A 24,517-nucleotide genomic window follows, 5' to 3' on the forward strand; every position below is an offset into this window, starting at 1 on the left:
GTCATTATGGAGCTGAACCAGAATGATAATGTATTAAATGCATGCTATAATACATCACATTGCATGAAATTTTTAGGGATAATAATTCGATCGATTTAGATCAATTTCTATACATTGACCAACTTTTGATTTTGTGGCAGCCGTGGCGATATTGCTCCAGAGCGAGCCTATGGATGGGATGTCGCGAATGCGCGTTTCGGCTTTCGGCTGCTATTTGGAACACAATTACTCCTATCCCATAATCTCATTTCATATATGAGATTCTTTTGCAATGGAAATGTTACCGCACTACTCCAGGACTAACAGGAGAAGCCTCAATAACAACCCGGCAACAAAGAGGGTTTTTTTAGCTCCAAAACGGTGTGCGCTAGCAAGCTTATTCATGCTTTGCAAGGTCATCATGGTCGTGCAACTTTGCATCAAGAACGGAAAACTTTGTTATTATTCAGTGTGTACTGCCTCTGCATCGGCCCGTGAAGTTCCAAGGACAAAACAGTTAAAACAGGAATAATAATTGCAGTCCTTGTGATAGATAGACATCTCCGATTCAAGGTCTGAGAAATCAGAAATGAAAGTAGCATTATGTCTTGGATGTTGACATATCCATACATAAGGAATTATTTCTTATTACTCAAAAGAGGAGAATTACCCAAATTAGGCAGGGCTACACTTAAATGTTATTCTCATGAATAACTGACAGCATTTTCAACCTTGTCTTTCAACATAAATAAAGGCTATTGAAAGAAACGAAACCATTAAAAACCACTACAACAAAAGACTTGTTGTTCAATGATCTTAAATTATGACCAAACTGGGCTTTTGAGAGATGAGAGTTCTGTTGAAGCCTATTGACAAGGACAACTACTGTGGTGCTGCTGTAGCTTGATTGTCTAATCATGCACCAGTATTGTGAGGATCTTTTGGAGTCGCTGACACAATTCTTTTACTTTCACAAAGCAACAAATGTCAGACAACTTTCTTATATTTCAATGGGCAACACTCCCTTTGCTATAACCTTTGCACTGTAAGGAGTTGTAGCAATATTTACAGGGGTACACCGAGCTTGATGAAATATTGGTGATTGCATATCTAGGATACAGTGAAGTGAGATGCAGCAAGGCATAGAGGGTAAAGTGGGTTAAGGTAGTAGAAGCTGTCTTTTCTGAAAACTGTGTGCTGTCTGACTCGGGATAGGAGTCATACAAGGGACCTGAAAGTTGGGTGGAGCAAATCTGGCAACTCTGGATCTAGGATGTAGGAACTCTGGAAACTCGTATGAGGGAGGGACTTGTTTTTTCTGACAAGGAATCTGACAAGTCTGGATATACAGTAGGTCAGGGACCTGGTATCTCTGGAAATAGAGGAGGAGGGACCTGACATCTCTGGAAAATAGGTGGAGGAGTGTGGGAACTCTAAATAAGGGGAGGAAGAGGGATCTGGCTTCTGTGAAGAAAAGGAGGAGGAGAACCCTGACATGAGAGTGGACAGGAATCCGGGCATTTCTTAGCGGGGAGTGGATAAGGGCAGTGATCTCTGAGGGATGTGGATGCGTCTGACTTCTCTGGTCTTTAGAGAGGTGCTGTTTGCAAGCCCTGGCATCTCTAGAAGAGGAGGATCAATTCCCCTCAGAGTTGGAGGTGGAGGTGAAGGAGGCTTCTGCTCTCTATGGAAAGACGAAATGGTTGGAATGGAAAGAAGAAATGGTTATGCATGATCTTCTTGACCTTCACAACTCCTGATTTATGTTGTTTGGCAGCTTCGCTTTTAAGCCCTGGGTCTGTCTATGCCTTGCCAAAGAGATTAGCAACATCTTCATTCAGATACACGATTCCTTCGTAAGATGAATATAAATATTCTCGTGTGACACCACAGACAAATGAGGGATAAGGGCGCCTCTTTTGCATATATCAGTGCTGTTACCCATGATGATTTGGAGAGGAACGTCCAGTTATGGAAGCAAAGTACATTGTTCTTGCTTCAGGATACTTTTCAGCTGTTCATGCCAACATTGCAGGGGTCTTTTCTTTGGTTTTAAATCAGTACCCACTCTGTGTATAATGATATTAATGATGATATAAGATTGATCTGCACCATATGTGTCAAAACCTTGCAAGCACATTAATTTAGAGCAGTGATTAAACAGTTGCGTCACTATTCTCAGAGGCCATGGTATAATACACTCATAATGCACTTACAATGCACTTAAAATTCACTTGAAGTAAAGTGTTACTAAAAATGTTAATCTTATGTGGCTGCATCTCAGATGTACAGTGATAGGGGAGGTAAAGGTGTCCCAATGGAAACTCCATTGAAACCACTTGCTGCCTCTGATAATTACTATTTCACCTGACGTTTCAGATTGGATGGTTTCCCTCTACCTACGTGGATGAAGAAGGAGTGCAGTAAGCCTTTGGATGTTGCCGGCTCCCTTCAAATCAGAATCCACATCTTCTATCCACAGTCCTCAGAGAAGACTACTCGCTCTCCAGGAGAACGACACGAGGAAAAAAAACACTTTTTTTGCTGGATACTCATTTTTGCAGTGAGCGTTTCTACCCCGTTTCTCTATCTTCGAGTATGCATCGGCTTTGCTTTTGTTTGTATTTTTTGGTAGAATGTCCTGTTTTAATTTCTGTGCGGAAAAAAACTGGCTTACTGTCTGTCAGCCTCTGTGTGCTCTGCAGAGGCTTTATTGAACAGAGAATGCTATACAGAGCCCCAACACACAGCAGAAACTGACTGTGGATAGTTTTACATTGGTAAAGCTCCCCTTTGTTGCAGGTCTATGCAAGGGGAAATAAATGTACAGTATAGATAATTTATTGAATAGAGATACTAATGATTATTGTGAGGAAGTAAAAGTTGATATTAGTAACAGCAAAGAATCAGATGAAGAAAAATAAAAAAAAGTAAGACACAGATGCTCTGTTTTCATGCTGGGAGATTTTTGCCTTAGTTGTCATGGCGACGCCTTGTGGGCTGACACCAGTGGAGGGAAAAGACTTATTGGACTGGATTTACTCCTCGTGTATGCATGTGCCCATGTGCACGCACACACACACACACACACACACACACACACACACACACACACACAGAGACACACGCACACACACACACACACTTACATCCTGACCAATGTACAGTATGGTGCCTTTGAAGAATGGTCATTGCTCACAGAACCTCAACATCAGCCAGTCAAGAACATTGCCATCCACAAAAGACAGCCACTCCCCATCCTTTGGACACTGCTGTACAACATCTAGAGAAGGGGAAGGGCACTTATTGAACATATTTGGGGTCGGTTGTCATTCTGAACCCTTGAAAACAAGATGGCGAAGTATTTAACTCATCCCAACTGGAGACTGAATGGACTCCCATAGACAATGCACAGTTCAGTTGGTGGGAAAAATATTGAAGGGTTTTTGCAGCCAAATATCTTAACAACAATCAAGTACAAAGTTCGGTCTTGGCATCATGAGTCTATGGGTACTTGCAATCAGCTGGATGCAAAAGGGAAACATCAGGATATTCCACTTAACAACCATTTCACACTTTTAAATCTTGGTGTTCGTTTGTTTTATTGTTTTATTTTGCACAGAATCAAAATTTTAAGTTTTGATAACTGGACCAACACCTTTATTATTTGAAGCCAAATTCAACCATGTGTTAATGTCTGCATGGACGTTGATCTTTTGTTATGATTTTGTACCTTGCCTTATTTACAGATGATCAGGTGATGGGATTTTTTTAATGTTATTCATTTTTCATGCGTGAAAGACATTTTGGTGCTGTGCAGACTGAAATTAAACAGTGTCAGAAGCTTTTAATCTGAAGGACAACTTTGTCTGTGTGCTAAATAACAGTAAAATCAGCAGAAGGACCCCGTAATAATTTTGTGATTATTTAGGGGTGCAGTGCTTAGTGTTTCCAATTACTTCCAGTATTTCCAAGTGCCGTCCATTCTTGTCAGAATTGTTATAGCTATCTTGGACTACTTTGCCCGCTCTCAGTTTGTGTAGCACACAGACAGTGTCCACTTATGATGTCATTTTGCCAGATTTCATTAGTTTTAACATTGTGAGGGAACATGAGAAGAGGACATGCTAATTCACTGAACATAAATGTACAGTCAGAAAAAAATACAGCTATTCTGATGTTTACTGACCCAGTCAGCTCAGTTCTTAAAGAGGTTAGTTCAGATATTTTTGATGATAAATTTGATATATTTGACAAAGTTTGCTACGGTTCCCAGATTTATGGGGGCTTACCTTTAAAAACTGGTTATATCACTTACCCACCAACACATTTCTCCATTGATTTGTCAATGGAGACATGGGACATAGAATAAATGCAAATGCAGACCTTTTGGAAAAAGAGAAAATTTCACTGTACAAAAAATGTCAAGACACTGTACCCTGATATGATACATTAAAGCCAAATGCTGGAAACTAACCTTTCACAAAAGTGGAGATATGATTGTAAAAACAGTCTGTATGACTTCTTATTGCTTCAAATAGGCCAAAAAACAAGTTTATCATCCAAAACATTTGAACTAACTCTTTAAGCCCGCATACACCAGTAAGTGACTGAAAAGGAAGATGCAAATATTGAGCACATCATGGTTTATTCACAAAGACTGATGGAACAGAAGATGCTGATATGTTTAGTTTCTAAACTTTGACTGTCTATGATGTGTGTATTGCAAAGGCCAACCACCCCCAAAACACAAGTCCTACCACTGTGTCATGGAAGAACAGGTGAGGGGACAGGGACAGTCGGCCTACATGTTGTCTAAGAGGGAGGGGGGATTTAGTCGCTGTTTATGTAGTGGACAAAAACCCATTGCATGTGGCTATTGATATTTCGACTCCTGTCAGTACATCCTCATAAAAAGAAAAAAAAAGTACTTAATCGTGTACATTTTTTTGAATGGTTGAGCATTTCCAAATGAGGTCTATAATGAAATAAATATTTCTCTTTTGGTCTAAATTTGAGATTGAATTGTTCATTCTTATGATGGATGGAGTTTTGAGTGTTTCATTGCCAAGAATTAACCAACTTCAGACACTACTAATGCATTGTTACCAAAATGAGCACAGCTTTGCAATACTATTGTTTAGGTACAAAACCAGGTAGTACACTGGAATAAAGCCTTTTGTCTGCCATAACAATTGCTTCACATTAAATACATTATGAACATCAACTTCATTACACACAGTGACTTTCACCTGCATGTTGAATGAATCATGAAAAATGGTTATGCTTGCCTCCTACATTGTCTAGTAGTAACGTGAAAAAGCTCAACACATCCTATGTGAGATTAAGTTAAAGCAATTAAGTTGAACAATGCTATCATAAAATCTTCATACTGCACAGCTTTGAAATTCAGGACTTTTTGTGAGAGCACCCTGATCTAATTAGGCTCTGTGTAAGACTGCCAGTGCTCCAAATATTGAGTTTTGAATGTCAGGAGACTTTTTATACAGCTGATATTCAAACATTAAAATGAGAGGTACTGTAACTGCTTGTCAGTCCACTGTAGTTCTGAGAAGAACGACATGCCTACTGTTAATTGTCAAACCGCATATCCAAACTTGCTGTCATATTTGACAGGTGTGCATCCAGGGCTGTTGGTGGAGGGAGTGTATATGCGTCCTTCGTGAAAACAGCTTAGCTCTGACTTGCCCACCTGACTGTATGTCACCTCTGGGTGCTGGCTGGCACTCCGACTTGCTCCGCGGCTGATGGGGCGGCTCTCAGGAGCCGGGGCATCTTCCCTGGAGGGTATCAGTGCATGACAGGGTGAGAAGGACAAGAAAGTTATAAGATTTTCCCACCAAGGACATTGTTTAAAGTGAAAAACCTTAAATGCTATAAAATAAATTGTGACAATGTATTCTCTACAACAGTTTGCACACTTTCATGCAGCAGAAAGGAAATGGAACCACTCGATTTTTGTGAAATTCCATGAGAACTCAAAACTTGATTTAATGGGATTGCCACTTCCTCTGCAACAGCTAGAAGGCTACCATAGAATTTTAATTAATGGAATGAGCATTCATAGTATTCATGAAAATGAGCATTGTGTGTGTGTGTGTGAGTGTTGGAATCAGAACAACTGCTTCATGGAGGGTCAGGGTGATGCTGGCATGACACAGTCATGCACACAACTGTCAGCTATCATTACCACCATTAAGTGATCCATGACACGCACAAATCACAATCAAACACTGAAAATATGTCGATCTACTTAAACTGGCCTGGTTCATACTCATACTGATGCTGCTGCTGCTACTTCTGCTTGGGGAATGAGAGCCTTCTGCCCAGTGCTGGTGTACACTTTATGTAGCAAAAGTAATAAGCTTGTTTTGGTTGCTTCCTGTGTTCCTTGCACTCAATATGTCTCATCTTGATCAAAAAGGATTTTCTCAAATGGATGGATGTATTTACTAAATCAGATGTGCTGCCCAGTGGGGGAGGAGACTGAAAACTCCACGAGCATAAAGCTTTGTTGTTGCTTGCCTAGTTGGAAGCTATTCTCAAGAATCCCTGCTCTCACTGAGATCCTGCCTTTACTGCTTCTCTTCCGCTGAAGAATGTGAGTTCTCTCCGGTGCTGATTCCAACCTGCAAACTGCTCCAAGTTGCATACAATCTTCCCTTGTCAACATGGTTGCCAACATTCAAGCCTTGGAATCTACTTTGCATTCTGCATTTATGTTACTTTGCACTACCAGCTGGGATCTGCTCATCTGTCAAAAAACAGCCGCACAACTGATTGACTTCAAGATTTTCTGCTCCCGCAGCAGCTCAGGACTCAGGATTTTTGCTGGTAAAGGGATTAAATTTGCTATTGTTCAGCTGAAATGGGCAATAAGAGGCCTTGTAATCTTGTAGTGTGGGGCTATATGTTCCTTGGATGTGTGTGTCGCCACACACGCAAGTTTGGAGCCCTGCGCACAAGAATGTCCACAAATTTAGACAAATGAAGCACACCCATACATGAAATACCCATTAATTATCTGGCAACAATTTCCTTGCAGTATTTGTTTTGGATGTTCTGACAATTAATTTCATACTTTCAAAAAATTATCTTCGTCTTTTTTCACATACGTTAGTTACAACCATAGACAGCAGAATGAAACATTTGCCTGCTGGATGGCCATGGCTTCTGATTTTAAACATTCTGTTAATTTGCATCTCGTCTGGCAATTTGTTATACTGTACCAGACTTGGCAAGAACGACATCAAAACATTTGATTCAGCATAGTCATACTTTCTGTACTGCCTCCTAAATAGCTGTACTGTCTTTAGTATCCTTGTGGTTTGTGCCTTGATAATTCACTTTTCTTACACAAACTACTGCCCTCTTCCATTAAGGTACTTTTTGTAGATATTCAGCTGTATGGATTTATCAGTTTGTAGTCTGCTTGGGAATCCCTCCATCTGTCTCCTCTTTAATGCACCAAAGAGAATAAAGAAGGCAATGATAAACCTCTTTCCCTCTTTTTACATTTAGCGTGCAAATTCGTGTCCCCCTTACAGCTAGGTTGTTTTGGTCCTGATGCAGATAGATGGTCGGAGTCTGTTTTTCCTCACTACATTTATAGATTACATAGATGTGGGCGATACAGTACTAGCACTGAAACTATTTTATCCTCTGCAAACTTCATTCTTTCAGATCTTTCCATTGAAGCTGCTATGTTTACCGTTCTCCTTTAACACTCAAAACTGACAGATGCAAAAGGAATTATTGTTGTCACTGCTCAAATTTATATTGCTTTGTCCTCTCTCTTCCATGACCCGGTGTCTACAATGCTATTTTCATGTGGAGAAAGACGAACCCCTGTGCATCATGTTGAGAAGGCCATGTCAAGATTGCAGTTTGCTGCGCCTCTCTGCCTCCTGCGAGCTGTGCACAACAGACTCCTCTCACACTGGCACGACTGCAATTTCAACGTCTACTTTCAAAGCAATGGGTCGTTGGCCTTCAGCTGGATATGAACCCTATAGGTCCCATTTCTTTTGTGATACTCCATTTATTCGCAAAGGAGAAATTCGGTTTGTGCTTACTCGGGTCGGCCACAGAACAGCGACCCTGGATTCAGTGCCTTGCTCATCAGGACGGATCACAAGAGCTTGAACCTGGGCCTTCTGGTTGAAGGACAGTCTCTCAACCTGCCGCACGACCCTGCTGCCTCCAACTTGATCACAAGGAGATGATGTCAGCTTAAAAGGCTATGAGTGCAAATGTGCATATGGAGTTTGATTCCAAAATGAGATATCCAACTTTTGGAAGTTGTGACATCTATTCTGACAAAATGATTAGTGGTATGAAAGTAAAATGATTAATTATTATTATTATTTTTATATTATTGAAGCTATTAGCTGTCTCGAGCCATTTACACAGAATAGTAAAGTTTTAGACAATGTGATGTCTCTGTTCCCCAAATAATGAGCCATGAATCAGGCAACCTTTTCCCTAAAAGGAGGATGTATAACATTTTGGAATGAAATCCTTCAAATGTTTGAAGAGATGGGAGACGCTGATCTGTATCGTTTCATTCTAATAAGTATGTTGCATTAGTAGGTGGCTGTCACTTACATGGATATGGATGATTGTATGTTTGTACCGGTTTTCTTGTATAAAGACACAGTAAGCTTTCATAACTTGCTGTATATTAATTTGAGGGTACAGGGTACATTAATTTGCTTTCTTTGTTGCTCGCCTCAAATGAAAATTCCCTCAAGAGAAGAGATATAAACTTGTCACTACACACGAGCCATATTTACATAATTGTAGAATATTTCTCTTGTATCAAGGTTCAATCAACAATGTCTAACTTACTATATATAAATTTAACCACAGTGTCTCCCTCACTGTGTCTCCCTCTCTACTTTATGATTTTCAGGTTTTTTGTTATTTTTTTGGTTGGGTTTGGCTTGATTTTTATTGCTTTTGTGTGAAAATATCAGTTAGGGTTAAGGTCCTTCTGGTGAAGGTTTTAATACCTGGATCAAACATAGAGTCCTTGTGCAAAAAAAAAAGAATTCTATTGTTTATTTTTGGTGCAATGGCTAATATGGACAATCTTGAAATAAATAAAGATAGGACGCACTCTGTGTGGCTGAAACATCCATGAAAAATAACGAGTGCGGGCTATCTTTGTTTATTTGAAGGTTTTAATACCAAAATGTTGATAAATGTTTTCACCGGCTGTGCAAGAGTGCAGTGTATGGGAGTTTATTTGAAAGTTTGTGTCAAGTTCAAATCGTGTCATTTTGAACTTTTATCTTGAAGATATCAGAGTTCAACAGAGTTTTCGACAAAAAGAAAAGGGGACTTTTGGCAAGTTTTACCATGTAAGGCAACTCTCTCACATCTCACCTTTAGGAGGGAAGCAGTATGAATTTTAGTTAAAGAATACAGAACCTCAGGACATCAGAGATGGGCGCACGGTACAGACGATGTGATGCATATTGTATCCCTCTGTACCTCTGACCCAGACTCACAGCTTGAAATGCTCTGAATGTGCGCAGGATGGAGCTCTGAGAGCAAACACGACAGAGAAAACCAGAACTCCTGCTGTGACGGGAGGAGGGAGATATAATAGACTGGCTGGCCTTGGCCTGGCAGAATGAGGCAGAGGCTGATGCTTGTTCTCAGGTTGGTTTGTGCTTTTCTCTTGATGCATCGGGATCAATAAACCCCTTAAGATACAACAGTTGTGTGCCTGCTTGTTGGTTCTGCTCCTTACAGAATTCACACCGCTGGGTCACATGTAACCACGGTTCTTAATTGTTTCCACTGAATGGTGAGTATGAAACTAAACAAAACAGACAGGTTCACCCAGAAAGGTCTTAAAGACAGATTTACAAGCGGCAGCCTATCTAGAGTGTGGTGCGAGACTCACAAGATTTGTTAAAAGATGCCTTGTGCTATGAAACTTTTCTGATTGTGTAAGGCTAAGACAAAAATAGCCAAGAGTGGGGACAACGCAGAGCCACACATCCGCTGCCAACTCTAAAGGAAGAAATTAAAGGAGAGACAAGATCAAACTGTCACTGTCTTCAGCAGTCTATCATTTTTAATTAATCTTACTCGAGTTTTGAGATGAAGTAGAAGGCAAAACTATATCAATATCATCATGCTTGCATCTATATAACTGAAGAAAATCAGTGTGTTTCTAAACCCATCACATAAAACCTTGTATTTCCAAGCTTTTTGCATCATGTGATTCTTTAATGCAAAATCCATATTACATTGTAGATGAGTCCAATTGCATAAACAACCACCTGTCTAAACACTTTTGCTCTTATTTCTGTTTGGATAAACATTGATAAATCAAGACTATATATGCCGAACCTTTGCCATCATAGGTTATGTTTTCCTCTTTTCTTGTCTTGTTTCATTCTTTTGTAATCCTGGTTTTAATTAAAGTCTAGCATTTATATATTGTTTTATCTATTTTTATCTTATTGGCTTTTATATATTATTGTTTTACATTGTGTAATGCATATTGTAACTCTGTTAATAAAATTGCAATATAAATAAAGTCTATTCTTATAATTAATATGCAGATCTAAAATTCTGCAGAACTGTGCACACAATTATGCTTTATCCGAGTTTCAACTCTGATCTAAACATGCAAGCTGACAAAGTTCTCTATCTTGTTTACTGTGACAACCTGGGGACGTAATTGCAGGTAAATGGAGGGTTAGATGCAAAACATATTTACACCTAGGGATTTACCCAGTAAAAATACAGTATTGTACTGTTGCACAGTCAGCAGCTACACGGGAGTAAGAGAGTGATAAGTCTCTTACTCATGGGAATTTTGATTGCGGTTGTTGAGGATTGGGAGAGACTTGGGTGAGATTTCCCCAGACACTCTGTGTGGATTTGAACCGGAAAACCTTCTAGTACTAGCCCACTTCTCTAACCACCAAGCTGCCACCACCTTTACAGTCTGCCCTGCTGTATCTGCTGGACCTACTGTACCTGATCTCGTTGGAGACCTCCTTCTCATATCGCGGCCTGTCGCTGAGCTTGCAGAGGAGAAGACAGATGAAGAGCAGCAGGAGGATGATGAGGAGCAGAGAACCCACAACGGTGCCGACTATCACCGCTGCTCTGTTCGGAGCTGGAAAATCAGTGTGAATAACAAGTAATTAGTCTCTCTTAAGCGCTGTGGCACTAATTTAAAGGACAACATTACTCAGTGTAAGAATCAATATATGTTATTCCTATGGTCTAGGACAGTAGACTGAACTTGAAACCAAAATGATCGACTCTCCCCCAAAGCCAAAAAGCAGAGCACCAAGTCTGGAAGCTACGGTGTCAACAAGATGTAAGATCTGAAAGACAGACTCATTTTGAGGATCTACAGAGAGCTTGTTTGAATCTACACCCAAAGGAGATGTATTCTATTGTAATGGTATTCTGAATCACTCTACTCCCCCTCGGTGCTCTCACAGTCACCTTCACCGTGTTAAAAAATTAATTCCCTGTGAGGCGGCTCGGATACTTCTCTGGTTTCTGGCTTTGGGATAGAGTTGTTCACAAGTATTAATGGACTGTCCTAGTTTAAAGCAGTGGTTCTTAACCTTTTTGGCTCGTGAGCGCTTAAAACGACGCAAAGCCTACTGCTGCATATGGAAACCCTTATGATTTTCCCTTTTCACGTTATTTCATTTGATTAATTATCAGAGGAAGCCTAGAGGTTGAAAACTATTCAAACTATTTCAGAGGAAAAAACCAAAAACATGATCATAAATTTGCATAGCAGAAATATGTTTTTGGTAGAAACTGAAAATGATGGTGCTATTGTTGTTGTTAGAATTGTATTACCATTCACTTATGCATCAATTGTTTTATAACTGTATTCTCGATGCATGTAAGGGGATCCTTAAGGCAGGTCAACTCATCACTAGGAGTCCAGCACTCAAAAAAGGTTGAGAACCACAGCTATGAATCATCTTGTGACCCCCTAAAATTATCTTGTGACCCCCTGGTGGGTCCCAACCCCCAGCTTGAGAACCACTCGTCTAAAGGAATAACATTAATGGATTCCGGTAGGCATTACTAGAACTGCGGACATTAACCACAATCAGAATCATTGCAACATTATCCTATAATTTCTCTGAGAAGTGGAGCAATGAGGCAGGTTTGGCACAATACAATAATAAAGAATGGAAAATAAAGGGGATGTTTTCGAGGTGTGTGTGTGTGTGTGTGTGTGTGTGTTGGTGCGTGCATGTGTTTGTGGACAGGCATGTTCTGTGTGAGGGTTTGTCCTTACGTTTGTTGGCTCTCAGATTAATCCTGCACTGTTCAGCTCCAACAGCATTGGTGGCTTCACAAAGGTATATTCCTGCAAAGCTCTGCGAGTGGTTACTAATTACCAGCTCTCCGGTCACACTATCTGAGGAGAACAAACAGAACACACACACACACACACACACACACACATCTCAGGGGTTAAAGCGACGCATGTGAAGGAGACATCAGATGAGGATGCTGTGTTCTCCCATAGCCACTAGAATTATTTAACTGAGATATAAATTGAGAATCAAATTGGTGTTGAGGCTTGTTCACACAGCATCACATACTACACACACACACACACATGCACGCACGCACACACACAAACTACGTGCTCTTTGATATGCAGTAGCATCGTGACATCAGCAGAGGTCAGACTTACTCTGTGTGGCTGCAGAAGGCATGGGGCCTCCCCTTTCTCTCCTCCACATGTATTTTAAGGGAGTGGAACCTTGTGCAGACTTGCAATGCAAGGAGACAGCCTCCCCCACCATCTCTCCTCCCTCCACCCAGCACTTAGGCACAGAGGGCTTTGCTGAAATTATATAACATAAATGGATAATTTCGCACTGCCATGTTCATTCCATTCCTTGAAAACAGAATAGCTTTATTCTCTATAATAATACATAGAAAATGGGTAAGAATGAGAGTAGTTACTCTCATTCTGACATTAATAACACATCAACATAAATGAGTGATTCCCACTATCTGATGCTTTTTGGATTTCAACAATTAGAAAAAGGATATCATAAAAATGAAATTGTGTAATTGCATAAAAAACATCAAACATCATTGTAAGCTTGATGAGTTAAAGCTGTTGGGTTTAACCTCCGTATTGAACTCAAGAGGATATTCAAAACAATAATGATCAGGAATAGAATACAGTTCACAGTTATATTGTTAGCTTTGCTGCACAGAAAATAAATTTTACATTTAAAAGTGTGTTCCTTCGCATTTATATTACATCTTAACTAAAAAGTAAAATCAAACATATGCTGGGAATATAAGAAAATGAGTTATATAAAATGAGTTGTTGGTTCAGGGCGTTCTGGGGTGGGGTCATCATCATGAAAGGTGTGAATAGCCTGGCTATTGATATGTGAGGCCTAGCTGCAGACATTTAACAGTTATTTGTTAATGATCAATAGCACACAGGGAGCTGCTAGTTTCCATAATGGGGGAAGTGGTTTCATCTGAGAGAGTGAACAAGCCCAAATAAACACTTTGAGGTCCTGCATCTCAAAACTTAAAGCTCTCTATCCATAGATCAAAAGTAAAAAAAAAAAGCTTCTGCAGTTTCTGCTGCAAATGATTTATCTAATAATATCCAAACTGTAACCCTCTGATACTGGAATATTTGTGTATAGCTTGTTGCTGCTGAAATAAGTCAGGGTGAGTTTCTTGCTGAGAGATGCACCATGTATAATTTTAGGTACACTGGTAGATGGTGATATTTCTGGATGTGTTTGGCAGGCTCAGATATGGCTATAATGTTTCAGTCAATAAGGTTCTGCTGTGGGGTTTGAGTCCATTAAGATAGATACACACATTGTATAATGAATCAATTTTGTGCGGATAAGTTCCTCCCAGTAATAAGAGTCATCAATATTTACAGAAAACTGTTAATTCTACACTAATGCAATTTTACTAGGTTTTGTCAATTACTGATGTCTTGGGTGCCAATAATGTCAAGGTCATTTTTCTCTTTATTTAATTTGAACACTTACTTCAGATTTAAATATATACTTTGTGCTCTGTCAACTTGGAAGTTGAAGTAATGAAGATGATTATAGGTTTTGTGGAAATTCATGTGAAGTGTGAAGTTATGACAGACAGAGGCATTTTATTAATGTTTCCCCCCTTTCACCTCCTCGCTGATTCAGACTCTGACTGTGAAAAACAACAAAATTGCTTTAATGGTCTAGTTACTCTTAATGTTCCATGGCCCATTTTAAAATAAAGAAATGACTAACTTACTAACTAAAAAAAGGGAATGTAAGAGGCTTAGCAATTTAGAGGTCTTGTGTTTTGGAGAACCACATGAAAAATATATAACATTTACTCAATAACACTGACGAGGTTTCATGTGAGTGATATTTGCTTTACTTGATCTTTTATATCCTTCATAATCCCAAAGTGCTGTTTAGCATCATCGATTAGGTTCAGTCAAGCTGTAACATAGAACAGTCAAATAAAATCAATCCTCAGTCAACCTGTAACACTGAAGAATGTGAGGAGTTTCTCTAAGAAAATTCAGAGATCAGACATCAGATTAGCCCTACTGAGAATGACATGATTGTTACCTTTCCTTACATGCCACCCTAAGCTCTTTTAAAACTATATGTGCAGATACTCTGACGGACAGCAAAATGCTTGTCCTGCCACTTTGATTTAGCCTCAACTAGACGACTGAAAGAGGTTTCTGAAACTGTCAAACTATTTGTTCAATCATTAAACGTCTTTGCACTGCAAAAAACGATCTATCTTAAGAGGTTATTTAATGCTGTATTCAGTGTTAAAATCATAAATTAAATAATATTCCAATGGGGTGTCAAACTTTCACTATTTTCCCCAATACATGTCAAGGTTTTTTCTTGAAACAGCTGACAGCATGTTGAAATATGGCAGATTTCTTCATTTGCTTCACAATGTCATCTGATTCAATAGAATTCTTCCAAAAAAAATTCCATTGGATTGGAATTAAGTGACATTACAACATCAAGTGGCTAATTAAGAGAGAGGTGGGCTGCAGTGAAGTTGTCTGCAGTGTCGTTAGAAAGGAGCTTTTGTTCAGTCTGTCTTTAAGAAACAGCCAATCTGTATCCATCAGCCTTTGGACAACCACGGACCTATTTCAAAGCTCTCATTCTTCATTAAAGTGTAGAGAAAATCGGGCACTTAGAACAGATATTTTATTTTTTAGGGAGCCATGACTCTTTTCAGCAGTATAGAATGAGATCTGACTGACAAACAGCCTTCTTACAACCACAAGCACTGGCCAATGCTTCATTTTAGCTCTCACTGACATCATTGTGCCATCTGGCAAAAGTGACCACTACTTTCTCAATAACAGATATAAACAGTGTGGAATCTATGACACCACCCTAACTCGTTTATATCCTACCTTTCAGATGGACTGTTCTTTGTTGATTTGGACCACTTAATTCTCCATATACATGCTTTCTCTGTGCCAGATTATTGCTATACTTACTGTAGCCTATCTACCTGTCAGCCCTCTGCTATATAATTTCCGTGGAATAATTGCCAGTTTATAAAAAGATGAATGTGTCAGAGTTACTTCCAGTTAAATGTGAACAAATCTGTGATTCTCTCGGTGTCATCCTGGGTAATTATGACTCCATGTCTATGACTGTAACTACACTAAAGATATGAGGTGAATGTTTTATCCTAAGTTTAACTTTGAAGAGTATGTAAATATGTCTCAGTTGTGTTTTTACCAGCTGAGACATAGCAATAAAACAGGGCATTTTATTGCATTTGCTGAACTAGAGACGGTGAATATTGACACTGTTAGCAGAAAATGTTTCAAAATGGCATGCTTGTGTTTGGAAATGTTAAGTATATAGAACAGTAGATGATACAACAAGATAGGCAGACAGACAGACAGACAGACAGACAGACAGACAGACAGACAGACAGACAGATAGACAGATAGACAGACAGACAGATAGATGGATAGATGGATAGAGATAGAGATAGAGATAGAGAGAGAGATAGAGAGAGGGATAATAAATGATGGAGTTGCGTGTTCTCTTAGGAGATAAAAGCATTTACTTCTAAATTTGCTTTGTGGCAAATGGTCTGTGGAAAACTCAGACCCATTATATCACTCAGTATAGGGATTTCTTTCAGGTGATTTTGCTGAGATTGTTTTGTGCCATCATACTGGCCTCAGTGGTGCCTTGCATACTGCAGCGTGGCAAGGCAACTTCACCCTTGTCATTTGGATATGCATCCCAAAGTGCGTGTTGCCTCGTCGAGACCTCTGACAAATGGTTTTCACAGCTAATTAAATCTGATTACTGCAAGTGTTCTTGGACATAAATAATGCAGCCCGGTGACATGTGTTACCCCAAGGTTGTAACCCGAAGCCCGGTCTTACCCATTACCACCAGTGACACCTTGCGCATGTCCACGCCAGGTGATTTCTTGACTTTACACTGGTAGGTAGCACTGTGGGCAGGCGACAGAAGAGCGATCGAGAGCGAGGCGTCACCCATCGAGGGGTCGCTGGCAGTGAAGTCGAGCCCTTTTGCGAGAGCGTGGTCGGCGTGGATGTACTTTGTGCCGCTGGTGTAGGACATGAGCTGAAACATACATAAAGAAGCAAAAGTCAACAAATAACACTTTAGGCCTTTAATCAGTGGTGCACAAAGTACAATAGCAATACCATAATGGAAAAATACTGCATTCAAAAGTTTATTTAAGTAAAAGTGTAGAAGTATTAGCAGTAAAATGTATTTAAGTATCAAAAGTACTCATTCTGAAGAACAGAGTGTTAAAGTATTGATGCATTAATCTGTAAGAGGTATTTTAATGTTGTTGGTCTAACTGCTTCATATACTGTTGGGGAGTTTAAACTCTAACAATGCAACATATTTTATGAGCTTATCATATCTTTTGCGTGAGATGGGGAGTGTGTTATATAAAAAAAAATCCATCCTTCCAACACTTTACTGTTAATGAGTCATTTAATTTAAAAGGCAAATGGGAGAAACAACTAATTCCTGGGAAATTAAAAAGGTGCAGCAGTTCATCCACACCCCAATCACCTGCATGCCTGCACTGAATCCTGATTCAGAGGGGCAGAGGCATAAGCACATCAGCCGAGGTTAATCTTTTGGAAGAGCTCCGAAATTTGAATAGAGTGAATCTCTTAAAGTTCCCTGTTCCTGTCATTAAGGATTGTACAGCACGGGTCATGAGACTAAGGGCAGTTAGTGTCCTGGATACATTCCTAACCTTTCCTTTAGCTTCATGCTAACCTAATCATCCTCTGAATCCTAATTTGCTCGATCAGGAGCTTGCCTTAAGAGAACTGATGGTGAAATGGATGCCAAGGGAGTTCCTTTTCAACCCTCTAAAAAACAGAAAAAATGACTCATAAAGCATCCCAAGTGAATCCTGCTTTTACCATCACAGTACTTTTAGACCTTTCATACGCCTACATACACAATAATAATACAAAATGCGATAACACTTTATTTGGATAGTCCAATGTTGATATTCAACCAGAGGTGGAAAGTAACTAAGTACATTTACTCAAGCACTGTACTTAATTACAATTTTGAGGTACTAGCACTTGAGTATTTCCATTTTGTGAGACTTTCTACTTTTCCTCCATTACATTTCAGAGGGAAATATTGTACCTTTTACTCCACTACATTTATCTGTCAGCTGGAGTTACTAGTTACTTAGCAGAATAAGGTTTTACATGCAAAACATACAATAAGCTCATAAAATATGTTGCATTGTTAGAGTTTAAACTCCCCAACAGCATATGGAGCAGTTAGACCTACAACATTAAAATACTTCTTCTACAGGTTAATGCATCAATAATTTAACACTGTTCTTCAGAATGAATACTTTTACTTTTGATACTTGAGTACATTTTACTGCTGACACTTCTACACTTTTACTTAAGTAAACTTTTGAATGCATAGCTTTTACTTTTAATTAAGTATTTTTCCATTATGGTATTGCTACTTAACTTAAGTAAAGGATTTGAGTACTTTTTCCACCACTGTACTCAACTATCAGGTGACAAAAAGTAGATGTTCTAATGTCACTTGCCTACCTGCTGCATCACTACAGACTATCGAACCCTAACACTGACCTTAGCCTAATCCTAAACCCCATTTTTAACCCCAACCCTAAGATTAACCCTAGCCCAGACATTGGGTATCTATAGGCTACTTTCACACAATTCTGAGTATCACCTGAAACTCTGTGGACTTTTAGTGACACGTTATAGTCACGTTATTATCAACAAAGTTAAGTATCAACATTGCACTATCCAAGTAAAGTGTGACTCTTTATGCACCGCTCTCACTGTGGCTCTCACCAGCTGGTCTTTCTGGGTGGTGTCTGGGCTGACCACAGACCATTCAATGTCAAGCTCTCCGGTGTCTGAGGGGCTCGGTGTGTAGGTGCAGCCCAGAGTCACGCTCTCTCCCTCGGCCCTCTGGACCGTCTGGGGGCCTGTGGCGGTCAGCTGCATCCCTCTGGTGCATCCTAATTCTTTAGAGATTCAGACAAAGTCTTCAAATTCATTCAACTGATACTGAATTAAGACATGAATATATCAGCCTTTACTTATTTCCTTTATTTCAGTACCCAAGGATAAGTAATATTCAGTATATTCACATTCAGTGAGTCATATTCACATTCACTGAGCCACATCATGTCTTTTTTTTTGATTCATACGGAGCCCCTAAAGTCCCGAAAGGTGATATATTTTTATCTTGTTAATTATCGTGTTGGAACAAGTTATTATCTTGTGCGCACAAGGTGATATTTCGTAGATTCAGGTCTGTCATTAGTAGATTCAGGTCTGTCATTAGTAGATTCAGGTCTGTCATTAGTATTAAATGTGTCTTGATTTCACTTATATAAAGGCTAGGCCAAGGCTAGATAAAACACAACTATTTTTTCAAGGGAGAACTGGCTAGGAAAGCAGCATAAAGACAAACATAATAGTTACAGAAAAAATATAAAAGAAACAATATACAAAGCCAAAATACATCCCAAATTACATAGAAGGTAATGGTAAATTCAACATTCAAATCAAAAGAGCTCAGAAAGTAATACTACTCTAATAGGAGACGAGCAGGTTCAGGGGACAAGCTGAAATAAGTCTTGACTAAGCAAAGCGTAGACAGCTCTTTATTGGGTCTGCCTCAAGGTTCTCTGTAATCAGTTTAAGCTCACCAAGAGAGACCAGTGCGTTTAGTTTTAAATAATTTTGCAATGACTTCCATGAAGAGAGAGCAGAGTAGAATGAAAGCCCTTTTGCCTAATTTAGTTTGGACCTTAGGGACAGATAACAAAAACAATTCCTGAGACCGTACACAGTATTTTCCACCAAGATCTTTTTTAAAGATATAGGCACAAATAATGTGGAAGCAGACTCATAGACAGGCCTTTCAGCTTTACTTTGTTTACAAGGTGTTGTGTATGTGACCTGGAAGAAAGGCAGTCATCAATTAATATAAGTAATACTTATTTATATTTAATGTATACCGTATAAGTACTTATATATAGTCTCAATTGGTTTTGAAAGTAAGTATGCAATTGTAAAATAAAATAAAATCAGTTAACACTTTACAATGTTCTTTTTCTACTTAATACACTGTTCCACATTTGTTTTAACCTAAGGAAAGGCATTGTGTTTAAAATAATACTCTTCCATGTAATACATAAAAAGCCTCCCACTCACATTTTTATTAATGCACTTACAACGGTTCAAAAACATAATGTAAGTACATAAAGTTCAAGCAGAATATACTAAAATGAGCACTTACTTTGTTGCTAAGCCATGTAAAGAGTTACTGGAAATAGTTTGGCATATGAGATTTCAGTGGTATTTTGAGATGCGGTCTATAGCTCTGTCTATTAAAAAGAGCCACACCCTAATCAGCCGAAACCCCTGGAACATTAGAGGAGACAACAGTGATCTGGAGGCAAACTCAGAGCCTGATTGGACAGACAGTGAGCGCCATGGCAACACACGGGCAGGGTCGTACCTCTGAGGCCTATTGTTCAGCAGTGTTGAACAGAAACACGACAAGGAGATCTTAATGCCTCGCTCGATCGTCATTTACAGTATGTTGAAGGGTTTCGGAGAAATATCATGCTGACAGTTTGCTTTGCAGTTTGCTTTGCCTTTCTTTGTGGAATTCAGAGTACTAAACAACAAAGTGGTGTCTGAATGTGTGCATGTGTATGCTTGTGTATATACTGTATGCGTGTGTGTGTGTGTGTGTGCGTTTTAGTTCATATCCTTACCTGTACTTAAGAGACTTGCTGTGCATAACACAAAGACAGACAGCCAGGGAGGGCAGCTAAGAAACAAACATTACTTCAATTGAGTGCAATTTAGAGCAGGTGTAAACTATTTGAAAAAGCATAGTTTATTAAACAGTACACAATATATTTCACTTATGCTATATTTCATTTCTTTCAACTGGTAAGAATTATTAGAAAATGGTTAAGCTTTTACTCAGATATTTGTATCATATTGACAAATTAAGTAAAACAAGACAAGAGCAGATTCTATATTGAAAATTAATGTGAAAGTTGCTTAACAGCAGTAATAATACCTGAGCGCAGGTGCTACATCCAAAAGTGTGGCCATGGAGCGCAGTGGATCAAGCAGCATTGTGTTGCCTGGTGCTCTTGCTCTCATTACAGTCGGCTTCTCCTTTACTTCCTCCTCATTGCCAAATAAAGCCTTCCCATTGGATGTGCGTTCCACCTGTTTTACTTGTTTACCAGGGGAATAGCTCGGTATTGTTATTGAGCTGTTAACCTGTTGACACTGCTGATCATCTAACTCTTCCAAATACCTCCTCCCATTAAATACCACTACTACTATGTGGTAGTACTACTACTATGTTTTATACAACAGCATGTTTGCTCCTATGTATTTGCATGTTTGCATGTATATACAGGTGTGTATTTATGTGTATATGTATATGTAGGTATTTTTGCATGTGTGCATGTATACATATAGATATTTCTATGTATATTTTTTTATTTTTATTTAGTTACCTTTTATTTTTCACTGTTGTAAAGCACTACGGTTTTAAAAGGTGCTAAATAAATAAAGATTTACTTACTACTATTACTACTACTTGTATTGCACTTCTAAAATATTACAAGATAAACAAGATAAGACAAACAATAAAAATTCCAGACAATTAAAAACAAGATAAAAAAAAAAGAGTACACTAAATGAAACCAAATTACATGGAAACCAATCTGTAAAAATGTGTTCTAAGAAGTGAGCGTCTAAGCAGTTGAATAACAATATCAAGCTATCCCTTGGTATTAAGCAAAGTACCAAGTAAAGCAGGAGGAGCACACATCCAATGGGATGGGTTTATGCAGATGAGGTGGCTGGAGTCATGGTGTGCTAATGTGTTTAGGGTTGCAAAGTACTGAAGGAGAAACCCCCGAACACATTGATTTGTCTACTATTGGCTTTGTCTAACAGTCAATATTATTTATTTGCATGTTTGTTTATTTGGTTGTCTGTCTGTCTGTCTATCGATCTATCTATCTATCTATCTATCTATCTATCTGTCTGTCTGTCTGTAAAAGTCAAACATCCTCAAAAACATACACTTCATAATGAAGAGCGAATCCCCTAACCCGCACACACACAGAAACACACAAGTACACACCCTCTCATTTCTCGCATACATAATGCACCATGAAACTAATCTCCTGTTGAGTTGACACAGGTACATGACAGATTGAAATAAAACCTCATACACTTACATCAAATAAGAACATAAAGCCTAACAGCACAACATCCTGCAGGATGAAAAACAACTTAACTCAGTTTAACACCCTCCGTTTGTCAAATGTCTGTGGTTTCAAATAATGAGGGGGCCAAAGAGACGCGGGGCAGCTCTCAGGTCTCAAGTGACAAGAAACTGGTTATTCAACTGAAAACAACAAGCAAGGTTTGTACACCACCAGGCTGTATGCAACCCAACAAACATATCTTTGTGGCACATCTACAGGGAAACACCTCTTTATAAATGACACAAACAGAAAATGGATTAGTGAAAATGCTGTATCTCCTGTTGTACATGTCATCCTCTGCAGGTTTATTAGACTGGCCTAAATGACACAGAATAAGAACACACATGCATTGGTGGCATTATGGTCACAACAGAAAATATGTTCCTTTGGCCATAGGTAAGAATATGGCTTACTGCAACAGTGTTTTCGCTTCTATGGTATTTAAAAAACTGTATTGTACACAACTTCTTTAAATAATCAACCAAATCAAGAATATCGACTTATTTACAGTTTTTCACAATCACTTACACACTGACACTGCTTCTGTGAACAAAACATCCCAAACCTTTACGTTAGCTATAAGAGTCTCTTCATAAAGTACAGGTAACCCCATGTTTTCATATAGAAACCACTGTCATTCGATATCCAAAACCCCAGTCATTACAACTTAACCCAATTAATACACACAGGTCAAGGTGCAAACACCAACGAGTGTAGTTGTAGAAAAAACCAGCAGAATCTTGGATGAATATAAGAGCCACAGGTGAGTTTATATGTTTTGGAACAATGGATGGTAACAGTGGAGAAAGAGTGTGAATGAGAGGAGGTGGACGAGGAATTTTATTTTATTTTTTTATTTTAAATGTTTCCCCAACGTGTTTCATTTTGTCTTAGAAGTCTGAGGTTTGGCCAGAGCAGTGTGGGGTTTGGTTTTGTGTTTACAGTTTTGGGAAACTTGGAGTATCATTTCAGTAAATGTGTGTAAGCAGTTGTGGAAAAACTGTAATTATATCAGTCAGTGGCACAGCCTGGGTCCTTTTTAGTAGCTGTGTTGTAATGATTTTTGCCATTTTGTGGCCAATTTCCTCCAACTTGACTCAAATCTCATCAGTCCAGTTTCAAGAGAACTTCACGAGGAAACCAACGGAAACACTGGGAGAAAATGCAAACTCTGTACAGAAAGAGCCAGGACTTGGTATCACATGCAGCTCCTTCTTACTTTGAAGCAACTGTGCTAACGACTGAGCCACCATGCCACCTACAATAAAGAGAGTTATACCAATTTAGGAAATATTAAGGCTTCGTAAATGTGAATAGTGAAACTAAAAGTGTCTCATCCAAAATGCTATGCAGAATTTAACAGTGGCCACGTTTACATGGATAGCAAGAATCTGCTATTAACCCAATTAAGACAATAATCTGAATAAGAAATTGGCATGTGAACAAGATTTTCTGATTACCTTAACCTGGATAAGGTCATGTAGTAAGACATGTGGAGTTTTCTGATTTTAGTGGCATTATTGAAGGGCATTTTAGACTTGTATACACTTTAATCCAACTGTGACTCTCTATCGGAGGATTCAGAGCTTTTTGAAATACAAGCAGCAATCCAACTTCAGCTTGTCCAGCTTGACGACAGATGCTCTACATCTTCCAGTGGTTGCAAACTTGTTTACAGAGGAAAAGGATGACTGACACCCAAAAAAAGAAGTCCCAACATTTTTGGGGGTGAGGCTGAGACTGTCACTATGCTGCTCAGGATTCTATTTGCACCTTCAATAAAGTCTTAAACTGTCCGTGTCTCCAGTGATTCTCCTTTGTCCTGTTAATCGGACTTTGCTCCACAGCATGTAAACAGGAATATGAATGGAATAGTTCTATAAGCAACCCATGTAAACAGCTTAATCGGAATATTGTCTTATTGTCTTATGCCAAATTTCCATACCCAGGGAACCAGTAACCTCTTCATCCCCAGTCTTGTGCTTTATCTTTTTAGCCACACAGCAAATTTTATGATGATTGCCCCAATGGTTCTAGAGTTATGATCGTGGCCATGTTATTTATCTGATATTGAGCTATGAACCAATTTTTGTGTCAATAGCTCAAAAATTGACATAGTCTTATTGCCGAAAACAGAGTTGTAGAGCACATCCAGTTGCGTATGTATACCAAGTTTTGTTTCAGTCGGACATAGTTTGTGAGCGTTATGGCCTTTTAAATCTGAAAATATTTGACATTTAAATATAGCGTTACCATCATGTAACATTGGTTTTTGACCTCGCCTGAGCAGTGGGACACCATAGGAGTCTACCTGCCAAGTTTGGTTTCTCTGGGACTCACAATTTCTGAGCTGTAAACACTTTTAGTGGAAAAATATAAACAAAGAAAACAAGCAATTCAAACAAGTACAATAGGGATCCAGACATGCGTTGACAAAATGCACTTATTGTAAGTCGCTTTGGACAAAAGCGTCTACAAAATGATGTAATGTAATGTAATGTAATGTAATGTAAGTCCTTGCTAAACATGCAAGGCCTCATCATATTGTAAGTGCTTTAGATTAAACCAGCCACCTTATAAGGCAGCAATTCTTATTTAAACACTTAGACCACATTTTGTAGTGAATGGTATTGTG

The 24,517-nt window shown here is 39.0% G+C and overlaps 2 protein-coding genes across 2 annotated transcripts in view; one reads left to right on the forward strand and one right to left on the reverse strand.

Moving 5' to 3' along the window:
- The window catches only part of vav2 (vav 2 guanine nucleotide exchange factor), a 193,024-nt gene extending 189,137 nt beyond the window's left edge, over positions 1–3,887 (forward strand). The window contains exon 28 of the mRNA XM_078286765.1: positions 2,359–3,887. Coding sequence (XP_078142891.1) covers positions 2,359–2,406 — 48 coding nt within the window. The 3' untranslated portion in view covers positions 2,407–3,887. The remainder of the gene's footprint in view (positions 1–2,358) is intronic.
- A 1,691-nt stretch (positions 3,888–5,578) lies between these two features.
- On the reverse strand, positions 5,579–18,568 carry vsig8a (V-set and immunoglobulin domain containing 8a). The gene is made up of 6 exons (XM_071926289.2): positions 18,413–18,568; positions 16,451–16,655; positions 12,710–12,862; positions 12,305–12,427; positions 11,005–11,146; positions 5,579–5,780 (listed from the first exon to the last, which is right to left on the reverse strand). The coding sequence occupies exons 1-6, from the start codon at positions 18,566–18,568 to the stop codon at positions 5,579–5,581; spliced, it is 981 nt and encodes a 326-aa protein (XP_071782390.1).
- Between the last annotated feature and the right edge of the window lie 5,949 nt (positions 18,569–24,517).

Source organism: Centroberyx gerrardi, chromosome 2 (assembly GCF_048128805.1).
Source record: "Centroberyx gerrardi isolate f3 chromosome 2, fCenGer3.hap1.cur.20231027, whole genome shotgun sequence".
NCBI lineage: Eukaryota > Metazoa > Chordata > Actinopteri > Beryciformes > Berycidae > Centroberyx > Centroberyx gerrardi.

Coding starts and splice junctions, on each gene's coding strand:
- vsig8a (XM_071926289.2), bottom strand. CDS start 18,568: ATGCAGCTGACCGCCACAGGCCCCCAGACGGTCCAGAGGGCCGAGGGA. Junction 12,428..12,709: donor GCCTTCTGCAGCCACACAGA/GTAAGTCTGACC, acceptor TGTTCTCCTCAG/ATAGTGTGACCGGAGAGCTG. Junction 11,147..12,304: donor TAATCTGAGAGCCAACAAAC/GTAAGGACAAAC, acceptor CTGATTTTCCAG/CTCCGAACAGAGCAGCGGTG.